This window comes from Microtus oregoni, unplaced genomic scaffold (assembly GCF_018167655.1).
Source record: "Microtus oregoni isolate MIOR12 unplaced genomic scaffold, Mior012 000003F_ref0000135, whole genome shotgun sequence".
Taxonomy (NCBI): Eukaryota; Metazoa; Chordata; class Mammalia; order Rodentia; family Cricetidae; genus Microtus; species Microtus oregoni.
In genome coordinates, this window is record NW_024543062.1 from 1,593,320 (window position 1) to 1,605,719 (window position 12,400).

The 12,400-nt window shown below is 41.4% G+C and overlaps 1 protein-coding gene across 1 annotated transcript in view; it reads right to left on the reverse strand.

Annotated features, from left to right (window-relative positions):
• Positions 1 to 12,400, reverse strand: part of LOC121446547 (protein sidekick-1) — a 958,674-nt gene that overhangs the window by 601,212 nt on the left and 345,062 nt on the right. The window contains exon 2 of the mRNA XM_041649217.1: positions 9,703 to 9,862. Within this exon, the coding sequence (XP_041505151.1) occupies positions 9,703 to 9,862 (160 nt within the window). The remainder of the gene's footprint in view (positions 1 to 9,702; positions 9,863 to 12,400) is intronic.

Below are 12,400 nucleotides of genomic sequence, written 5' to 3' on the forward strand. Positions count from 1 at the left end.
TGAGGGACTACTAAAGTTAGATTAGCTTATGGGTGTACCTGTGAGGAACTACCTAGGTTAGATTAGCCTCTGGGTGTACCTGTGAGGAACTACCTAGGTTAGATTAGCTCTTCCCTGCCACGTACAAGATGCTGATAGGATCATCACCAGTATAAGAGAACACAGTACTGATAATAGTATTAGTAAAGGACCTACCAACTAGGTTAGAGCCATATGGAAGAGGGAAAGGAAATGGCAATCACAGAGCTTAGTGCTCCTGTCTAGCAGACTCCCTTGAGTTCCTCACTGAGCCATCCACTGCACCCTTCTTCATGTGGGTTTTACTCATCGCTTACCAAAGTTATCCCCAGGAATTTAATAATTTTATCGATACTGTGAAATTTCCTCATCCTTTTATAAAACTGGAGAAAATAGCTTTTTCCCTTTAACATTCTCATTTTTACTGAAATTAAAAAGAAGCATCCCTCAAGTTCCTATTGTTATTGTGGCAGAGAACTGAGCGATGGAAACAGGTCTCCTAAGAAGACGATGACATTTTTAGACTATCCAATTATCCCAACTGTTATAATAGGCAGACCGCACGAGCATTAAGAAATCCTTCGCACACATACTTGGAATATAAATATAAACATTACAGCATTTTCCTCAGCGTAGACTGGGACTTACAGATGTTTCCTGTAAAAGTCGCATGCAAAGCCACCTCAGACACCTGTGCAAACTTAATTACTCAACTGCCATTGATTTGCCTCTGCCCTCATCTGTGCCTAAAAGATGGCACAAGCATAAACGTGAAACTGAACATTTAAAATTCACCACGATCCACAAGCAGAGAAAATGCTATTCTTAGTCCATGCTAGAAAAGGTGAAACGGCGTTATTATCTCCTTACAGTGTTAGCATTTTCCTAACTGACATCAAGGGAGGTAAAAATCGGCACTCGCTCTCAGGCAGGGTGGCTATCATTTCCATCCCCGTTTCCCAATTTGAGACTTACAAAGGTCTCTTGAAGGTTAACACAGGAGAGCTGAAGGTGTTCCGGAGAGGAGGTGGATGAAAAGAATAATTTGAAGAAAATAGTATGCGATTTTTAAGCAGCTTTTACATCTGGACATACTGATGATAAAATACAATGGATTCTTGAGAACTCATCTCAGAGTCTGAAGACCTCAGTGAGCAAAGTGTAATTCATCATTTCTACTGTAAGCCATCCCTGCTCCAGAAGAAGGCATGTCTCCCCATTGTGCTCCCAGCGAAGCGGTAGTGAGGCAGCTGCCTTAATGGTCCATGTATAATGAATCCCTACCTTGGTCTTGCTTCAATACAAACAACACTGTTTTGTCTTCCCGTGGATTATCACCACATGTTTCAAACGAATAGGTAATTTTTATTACTGGAAAGAACAATGAGGAACAAAATAAAATATAAAGAATATATCTTTTCACATATTTCGGTCAACATTAAGTTTAAGAAGCTGGTTGTGTAAGAATAGCCTAGGGTACATATGGGCTTTTAAAAGAAAAAAAAAAGTTTGGGCCAGGGAAGCAGCTCAGGTGGTATGGTGCTTGGCTTGCAAGTATGAGGACCTGAGCTTGATCCTTAAAACTCATGTCAAAAATCCAGATATGGTGGTGCACATCTGTAATTGGAGCACCCACTGAAACAGTTTACCTGAGCTAATGGGAGCTCATCAACTCCAGCTGGACAGGGAAGGAACCATCATAGGACCAAGCTAAATCCTCTAAATGTGGGTGACAGTTGTATGGCTGAGACAGACTGTGGAGCCACTGGTATCCATGTTGTTTGTGCTAACTTTTTGGAACCGATTCTCTTTGGATGGATACCTTGCTCAGCCTAGATATAGTGGGGAGGGCCCAAGTCTCTCTAAGGAGAGGATGGGGGCAGAGGTGGAGAAAATGGGAGAAGGGGAGGGAGTGGGAACTGGGATTTATATGTAAAATGAAAAAAGATAGTTTGTTCTCTTTTTCTAAAAAAATAGAATAATGTGTACATTTAAAGCAAAAAAAGCAAAAACAACAACAAAACAAGATGCCCATGATGATGTAATGTCCACCTCACTCAGGTTCATCATCATTCTTTTTGTTCTTTCCCTTTCCGTAGGTGAAGACCCACTGAAAGACTCTTAAGGGAGGCATCCTTCTTCTGTGAAGAAGGAGAGATCACTGAACAGGGCACAAAAAGGCATGGTGCCTAAACAAATGGCCTAGCCTCGAGCAGCTCCATTTCAGAAACATACTAAGGGAACCTGAAGATCAGGGAAAGAAATTCCTTTCTAGGTAGCCACAGCAGGTACTCAGCTTTGAGGGCCTCCTGCCATACACAATCCACCTCTTTGATCTCCTCCCCAGAAGGACAATTATTTGGGATCCCACTGCTTACTTCCTGGAGCACACAGAACATATCATCTGATTTTTCTGAGGACCCACTACCATGGGATTTATTACATTATTTTATAGCTGAGAAGACTAGGCCAAAATGGTGACCTTCTCCAAAGTCACTCAGATAGAAAGATGAAGTTACCAGAGCACAAGGAATGTGTGTCCAAGCTTGTCACTTGTCACTCCACACTGGTCTCATTTCTGCACTCACCACAACATCACACAATTAACACTGAGGAATATTGCTGGTAATTACTGGAACATCAAACGTGTGTCAGAAAATAGGGTGTTCCACACAGCAAAGTCTCTCAATGCCTACAACACTATCCATGAGGTGTGGTCAGCCCTGTGATGGTTCAACTTGACAGAATCTGGACTCGTCCAGCTGACAAACTTATATGTATGTCTGTGAGAGAGCTTCTAGCTGGGTTCTGGGTGGGAAGTCCTACACTGACTGTGGGCATCACCGTTCCATGGCATGATGTCCCAGGCAAGACAAAGGGGGAAGTGAGCTGAGCACCAGCATTCGGCTTGCTCTGCTTCCTCATTGGGTACACATTACTGTTGTGATTTTACCTCCACAAAGAGCTGTACCCTTAAGGTGCAAGCCAAAACAAACCCTCTACCCTCAAATTGCTTTGGTTGAGCATTTGATTCCAGCAATTCAGAAAGTAATTAAAACAGTCGGTTCTTGTAAATCTTTACTGGAGGGCACACAGTCAACCTTCCCAAGGTCATAGCATCATGTAGGACTTGGAGCTGAGATTCCAACCTAGAACTATTCAAGTCAAGGGGGCTCTGGATGGCTGTGATAAATCATTCACTGCAAAGTGAATAACTAGGGGTGGAGCTATATTGGAGAAGGTCAAAAGTCATACATGTTAAAGGGCAAGCACATGGCAGAAACAAGTAAACAAGTGTTGGGTGATAATGAAGAGAGGAGCCAGATGCACAGTGGGGATGAGAGCTTGTGAGGTGGAACTGTGCGGCTGTTTTCTTGGCTTGGTCTGCAGACCAATGTAGTCAGCTTCTGAATGGACTACCAAGACTGGAAAACAGGGGCTTTATAGGAAAGCTTACAACCACATGAGTGGAAGTGGGGCTTTGATAACACACACACATGCACACATGCACACACACACACACACACGCACACATGCGCGCACACACACACACACACACACACACACACAGAGAGAGAGAGAGAGAGAGAGAGAGAGAGAGAGAGAGAGAGAGAGATGTTGGAGGGAGTGAGCTGCTTGTTGGTTCCCAGCTGCTCAGCCCCAAAATAATCACACAGAAAGTGTATTATTTAAATCACTACTTGGCCCATTAGTTCTAGCTTCTTTTTTTTTAAATTTTTTTTATGGTTTATTTAACTTTATTTTATGTGCATTGGTGTGAAGGTGTCAGATCCCCTGGAACTGGATCTTTAGACAGTTGTGAGCTGCCATGTGGGTGCTGGGAATTGAACCCGGGTCCTCGGGAAGAGCAGTCAGTGCTCTTAACCGCTGAGCCACCTCTCCAGCCCTAGTTCTAGCGTCTTAATGGCTAACTCTTGCATATTAATTTAACCCATGTCCAATAATCTGTGTATCGCCACATGACAGTGGCTAACTGGCAAAGTTTCGGCATGTCTGACTATGGCAGAGGCTCTATGGCTTCTCTCTGACTCCACCCTCTTTCTCCCAGCATTTAGCCTAGCTTTCCCAGCTTACCTAAGTTCTGCCGTGCTATAAGGCCAAAGCTGTTTCTATATTCATTAATGGTAATCACAGAACACAGAGGGGACTCCCACATCATAGAGAGAGAGAGAGAATGAGAGGGTGAGAGAAGGCTAGAAAGTTGAATGAGCAAGAACAAGAAATATTCAGCTAGACAATCAAGGCAAGCAGAATATGGATCACATATTACAATTTCTGAGGTAGATGAGGAAGTGAGTTGGCCGTGTGTTAAGCTGATGCTCCATATGCTTATTCTTTATTAATTCATGAAAGCAGCACATTTTGATGACTTTGGGGGTCTTTTAAACTTTGTAGGCAACACTAGCTTCATAATGCTCAGAAGCAGAACATCCAGAACAACGGTCCTTAGGAAATGATGACTACAGAGGCCAAGTCTCAGGAGCTCTCAGGTTGAATTGCCAGCACACGTATGGTGGCTCACAGCTGTCTGTAACTCCAGTTCTAGGATATCTGATGCCTTTTTCTGGTTTCTATGGGTACCAGTCATGCATATGGTATGCAGATATACATGTAACAAAATACTTACACACAAAGAATAAAAGTTAAAGTAAAAAAATTAATTAGATCAAATTGTTTGTTGTTACTAAGAAATACAACTATCGGTAAGACACCTACAGACTAAAATCAAGGACAGAGACCATCTAGCATAATAACAGAAGGCGAAAACAAGATGGCATGGCTACTTTAGTATCTGGTGGAGATGACTACAAGCCAAAGCTAGTCAAAACACACAGAGGGCTAGAAAGAAGGCTCAGTGCTGAGAAATGCTTGCTATACAAACACCCAGACCCAAGTATGAATTCCTAGCACCCAAGAAACAGCTGAGCATAACTGCGCAAATCTGCCTATAACCACAGTGCTGTTCAGGGAAGTGGACACAGGAGGGTTGCTGGGGTTTGCTGTCAGTCAGCCAAGCTATAGGCTCACTGGGGAACCCTCTTTTAAGGGTATACAGTGTATAATGATAAGGCAGGAGACTTGATATCCCCCTCTGACCTCTACATGAATGAATACACATAGGCACACATACCTACACACATGTGTGCAAACACATGCACCATACATACAGTTTCATACATAGTCACACATACATGTACATAGACATAAAGAAAGAAAGCCACTATATATTGACAAAGGGCCCAACTCATCAAGAAGATACAAGAGACATAAGTACATTCACACCAAAGCTCAGGGCTCCCAATTTCATAAAACAAATACTAATGGACAGAAAAGGTCAGAGACATCCTCATATAATAGCAGCTGGTGATTTCAGTAAGATAATCTCATTTTTAGATAGGTCATCCAAACAAAGTTCAGCAAAGAAAACCCATAGTTAAATTATGCCACAGGTCAAAGGACTTAATGGAAGTATACAGAACATCCCATTTAACAGAAACAGAATATAGATTCTTCTCAGCAGACATGAAACCTTCCCAGTCCAAATTAAGACTTAACGAATACAAAAACAACTGAATTTTTTAATCTTATCAGATCATAATAGAATAAAGGTAGAAACCAATACAGCAAGAGAAATCACAGAAACTATACAAATAGATGGAGACTGAGCAAAACACCCTTGAAAGAGAGAAGGTCATCGACAAAATCAGCAAGGAAATTAAAATTCCCAACAATCAGATAAGAAAATGAAAGTACAACTTAGGAGAAGCTATCAACACTGCTAAAGTAATTCCAAGAAGAAAGTTTTAGCTCTGATATGAGTGTTCATAATCCTTTTAAAACCTGGATGCTGCCAAATAAACAACCTAATGATATACATCCAGGTCTTCAAAGGTCAGAAGCAAGTCAAGCACAAAAGCAGACAAGGACAGAAATGACTGAGATGGCAAATAAAAAATTAATATGTAGAGTCAATTAGAATTGGTTCTTCAAAAACACAAACAAGGCTAACAAACCCCTAGCCAAGCTAACACAAAGAAAGAGACAGAAGACCCAAGATACTATCATGAGGGAAGAAAGGGGAGGGTCACTTCAGATGCCAATGAAATCCAGAGCATTGTTAGGAAATACTTTGAATTCACACTTAGATCCCCAAAAGTCCAAGAAACTCTAAAGGGAATGGATGAATTTCTAGACACATATAATCTACCAAGTGAAATCAAGATAATATAAAGAAGTGAAACATTCATAAAAATCAACAAAACTGAACCAGTATTAAAACATTTCCCAGATAAGGGTCCAGAAAAAGTCAAGACCAAATTCTCCCAGATCTTTAAGACAAGCTTACATGAATGATTCTCAAACTGTTCCATGGTAGAGTAAGGGAAGCAACATTATATATATATATATATATATATATATATATATATATATATATACACATTTATATATGTATACATATACACATATTTATATATGTATACATATATACATATTTATATATGTATAAATATATATTATATATTTATATATGTATATATATATAAAATCATCACCATAGCTGTAGAAAAGGCATTTGACAAAGTTCAACATCTGTTTGTGATGAAAGCCCTGAAGAAATGAGAAATAGAAGAAGAATACCTACCTATATATGTATACATATATACATATTTATATATGTATAAATATATATTATATATTTATATATGTATATATATATAAAATCATCACCATAGCTGTAGAAAAGGCATTTGACAAAGTTCAACATCTGTTTGTGATGAAAGCCCTGAAGAAATGAGAAATAGAAGAAGAATACCTACCTACAATAAAGACGATATATAACGAGCCTATAGCTAGTGTTACAGTAAACGGGAGAAAACTGAAAGTATTTCTTCCCCAGTTGGCCAAGAGTGCTCATTGTCCCCACTATATCTACTGCAGTGCTTCGGGCTTAGCTCAAGCCGTGAACCCAGGGAAAGGAAAATAGGGACACAAATAGGAAATTAAGAAACTGAATTATTCCTACTTGCAGGCGATTCTATTCTACATCCTAAGACCTGAAAGACTATCAGAAAACACCTAGAACTGTATACACTTTCGGCATAGTAGCAGGATTTTTTTTTAAAAAAAAGTCAATATGCAAAAATCAGTAGCATTTCTATATATCAATAGCAAGCTTGCTAAGAAAGAATTGAGGCAGAGCAAAAGAAAACAGAACAGCAACAACAAAAAGCTCAACAAAAAAACCAACAAAAAACCAACAAAAAGTATTTATAATACATTTTTTTAAAAAAATCTTTCAGTAAATCTAAGCAAGAAGGTAAAAGATCTCTACAATGGGAATTTAAAACAATGAAGAAAGAAACTGAAGATGACAGAAATTGCAAAGACCTCGCATGTTCATAGATGGAAAGGATTAATATTGTGAAGATGGCTATGTCACAGAAAGCCAGCTATAGAGTCAGCATAATCCCCACTGAAATCCCAAATATTTCTTCACAGCCCTGATAGGAAGAAAAAAAAAGGATCCTAAAACGTTCAACGAAGCACAAATGACTTAAGTACCCAAAGCAATCTCCACCCTCACAATGCCCGACCTCAAATTATACTGAAGAGCCAGAGTGACGAAGATAACACGTCTCTGGTACAAAGCAGACACAGAGATCGATAGAACACAGAAGCCACGCTTAAATCCTCCCAGCCACAGAAACCTACTTTTTGACAAAGGTGAAAAAATCATATATTTGAAAAACAACAGCCTGGTGCTAGGGAAACTGGTAGGATGAAAATAGATCCATATCTCTCACTCTGCACACACACACACACACACACAAATCAATTCAAAATGGATCAAAGACTTTTATACAAGCCCAACAATCTGAAATTGCTAGACATTATAGAGAAAACACGTTGAGGTCTAGGCACCAGCAAGGACTTTCTGAATAAGAAATAATTCCAGGAGCTGGCATGAGGGATGACATACAGTTAAGCATTTTCTGACCAGTAAAGGAAACACTCCCCAGTGTGAAGAGACAGCTTATAGAACAGGAAAAGCCTCTTTGCCAACTGCACAGCACATAGGGGATTAATATCAAGGTATATAAAACCCCACCAATGTTAAACGTTAGAAAGCAACCAATCAATAAGTGTGGTAGTGAACTGACTAGACAGCTCTCAAAAGAAGAAATATGAATGGCCAATAAATGTTTGAAAAGTGTTCATCATCTTTTACCTTTAGGGAAATACAAGTAAAACCATCAATGAGATTCTACTTCACTGCAGTCAGAATGGCCATCACCAAGAAAGAGCAAAGAAAAAACACAACCCAATGACAAATTCTAGTGAGGCTTGCAGAAAATGGATGCTGGTAGGGGGAATGCAAAGTTATGCAGCACTGTGGAAACATCAATCTCAAAAGTTCTCAAAAAGCTAAAATTAGGTCAAGTGCAGGACCCAGGTAGACCTCTCTCTTGGTCTGTACTGGAAAGCCTCTATGTCAGTGTACCACAAAGGTACACACAGCTGTGCCTGCTGCTGCACCCCTCACAGGAGCTACGGAACTGGACCAACAAAGATATCTGCCAACACATGGACAGAAAACAAGAACATGGCACATATACTCAATGGAATGTTTTCAAACATGAAAACTTGACATTTGCGCAAAGTGGATGGACCGCAAAATCACTGAGTTAAGCAAAATAAGCCAGGCTAAGAAAGTGAAGTACATATTTCCTCTCATATGTAAAACTAGGCTTAAAGGTGTGTGTGCAAGCATGAGCGCATGCATGCGTGTGTCCTATCTGCGTATAGGTCATGGAACTAGGAAGGGAATCACTGAAGAAGAGGAAGGGTGCATAAGCACAAGACAGAACTCTCTGTGGGCACAAAGGAAATCAGACAGACAGGAGGGCAGTGGGGGAAGAGGACCGTTAGAACAATGTACAGTGGCATGTACATATGAAAATGCAATAATGAGTTCCATTTGTACATTAACATAAATAATCTAAAAAGTTTTAATATTCTTCTTTAAATACAAAAACCTAAAGCTGAAAGGCGGAGAAGGTAGGGCTACTTCTGGGTATAGCTACAGTTTAAACCTGCTTGGTTTCCACTCTCCCCTCACCACACTGGGATCTGTGGCTAATCAAGTTCCTTGCATCCCCATATCTGGCAGGTTGGCCAGCGCATAGAAGGCTATCCATAGACACTGGGTTTCCTGATGAGTAACAAGGTTCTGCTCACACCCACTCAACCACTGATGCCCCTTTCTCAGCCAAAGCACAAAAAAACTGTCAGAAAGGATTTTAACAGCATGACTTCTAGAAGTTCCTGGTCTACACACCTACAGGAAATGCCTGGACCAGTTAGATCAAACAATACTTGTAGGTGGGGTTGTCCCCAAAACAGTGAATGTGTCACATTAAAGTATGCCATGGATTCCTGTCCCTGTTTGTTCCACTAAAGGGGCCTACTGTCACAAGGAGAATAATAGCCAAGTGAAAACACCTTCCAGCATAGCAAGCTCCAGTCTAACTACACACAAACCTCCCTTGACCCACAGTGCACTGGGACTTGATCCAGCACTGCTGGTCTTTTGTCTTCATGTCTGACAAGGCAAGGGTTTCAACAAATAGCCTCAGGATTTTATTTCAAGCCATCAATTACTTATATTCGCTGCTGTAGGTGGTGAGCTCGCTGTCGTTGCGCATCCACTTGAATTCCAGAGGCCAGCTCCCTTCAGCTAGGCAGGTGAGCACGAGGCGGTTGCCTTCCAGGTGGATCTGTGGTAGGCCCGGCTCCGTCTTGAAGTACGGTGCAACGTCATCTGAGGTATCCAAAAACAGAAAAAATGGAGAAAGCTTAATGAAGCCGCGACGAAAATAACCCAATCCCATCAATACATCAGCATAAATAATAAATCAATGACACGAACAGTTCTAATTTTCAACAGTAGAGATGAAGGCTATGCAGCCCAATTAAGTAGCAAATAATCCCTGGTACACTTATAAAAGCAGGAACCTAGGAGAAACTTCAAAATGCCAAAGGGTCCATAAAATCATCAGGCATGTTCATACAAGTCCTTCCTCCTTAGACTTAATACCAGCCTATTAAAGGAGCACTCCAGGACATTCCTGCTCATACAAGACACTAAACTCATTGTTTTGTTTATTTCATTATTTTTGAAGTGTGTCTTAGTATCCATGTATGTGCACTTCTGTTCCCATGTGTGAGGGCACACGTGAAAGTGTATCACGTAGAGGTTCGTCAGATGTCTTCCCCGGTGCCTCTCCACCTTATTGCTGAGACAGGCTGACTCATAGACACTTTAGTGGCTCTGCTATTCTAACTCCCAGATTTCCATGAAGACCTTCTGTCTCCACCAGCTGTGTGCTGGGATAAAGGAAGTGCCAATACTGCCTAGGGTTTAAGCCTTGAGTTCCTGCCCAGCCTTCCCCAGATGATGGACTATGATCAGAACCACTAAGCCAAATGAACCCTTCCTTCCCCCAGATGCTTTTAGTCATAATGTTTTAGCATAGCAATAGTCTGTCTGTAGACTATTACTAGGGACATGGCTCAGTGCCTAGAATCCCCCAGTGAGGGGTTGGGAGGTGGCTCAGTGGTAGAGCCCCTGCCTAGAATCCCCCAGTGAGGGGTTGGGAGGTGGCTCAGTGGTAGAGCACCTGCCTAGAATCCCCCAGTGAGGGGCTGGGGTGTGACTCAGTAGTAGAGCCCCTGCCTAGAATACCCCAGTGAGGGCTGGGGTGTGGCTCAGTGGTAGAGTGCTTTCCTCACATGGACCAGACCTGACTTCAATCCCTGGCACCACAACAAACGAACAAATGTGCACTGATCCTATGGGACAGGTCCTGCAGCTGCACTGGGAATATAAAGAGAGAGTAAGACATTGCCACTTTCCCTTCTTGGGGCTGATCTAGATCTCATGCAGAATATAAACAGCCAACTGTAAGGTGCTATAATGAAATCTGTCACTCAATGTCAGGAGGAGCCACTAATCCCGGTCCTGTTGGGAGAGTCCTACCTGCTTTCGCTCTGAGTTGCTTTTTAAGTGCATCCTCGGGTTCTGATTGTCAACTGTGTGTCCAATTTCCCTTTTTGCTATGCACTTCAGCCCAAATCATCCACTTCTATGACCCAAACAGTGTAATAAAGCTGAATTGCAATAGATATAACTCTGATGCCTTGGGGTTTACTGAGCCGCAGGCTTTATTAATGGCCTGCCATTTGCTCTCTCTTTAACAATAGAAAAAGAAACGCCACTTCATAGGGTTCCAGTGTCCTACACGCATGCCTCATAAAAAATACATCTTTTTGAAAGAAAAAACCTTTAAGATACAAGCTCAAGAATGTGAATTTGTGACTGAACCTGACAGAGCATCATCAATTTAACAGATTACACAATGGCCTGGAATTCAAATGACACCACAGTTCGATTCCTCATAGAATTCACAGGTAACTTCACACACCTCTACTGTGAACAAATTACTATTCTGGGTGCTGCAATCAAGTAGGAAAATCCTTCATAAGGAATAGCTTTATTCACTTGCCAAGCAAATATCTTGTGATCTAAATGGCCATAGAATGGTTGTTAGCCCAGAGGCTGCCCATTCATTTCAACAAGAAGGGAAAAGCACACATTTTCAAGGCCCTGGAATTTTAAGTGTCTAAAATTATCACCACAAATATTTTAGCGTAGCCAGCATGGAGAACTAGTTACCCCTCTAAGACCAGTGGTCTTTCCCACTTGAAATTCAAAGAGAACATGAAGGTAGAAAAGCATACACTTAAACTTGAGATTTAGAGAGGACATGAAGGTAGCCGAATATGGACACTTTGGAGAGAGAAAGGGTATATATAATATAGTCACCCCATCACCATCTTAGAGCACTGTATCCCTGTAGCCATGACAACTAATTGAAGGGACCAAGACAAGAGGAAGCTGGGTCCATGGTGATACTAACTGAGCTACTGACGCTCACAAGTAGAAGGTAGTGAAGTGTCAAGGACCTCATCTGGGGTGTCCTTCCCTCCTGCTCCCCTCACATGCGACTAATCTTAGGATATGCTAGACAATATTCAAATGGAACTACACACAAAGAGGAGACACCCAGATGCTGCTTCCGTGCTCACTGCAGAAAAGGAACTTTAATGTATCAACGATGCCCTATCTATGGTGAACAGACGCCTTCTCATCTCCTCAGGATATGCTAATGGAACAGAGGGATCTCTGTGCAGGGGTGCACAGGTCCCCACAAAAGCACGTGATCTTCTGTAGTTTACATGGGCAGAAAACTACCAGGGAAAGAAAATGAGTGAAATGCCTAAGAGACTCTGACCTGGA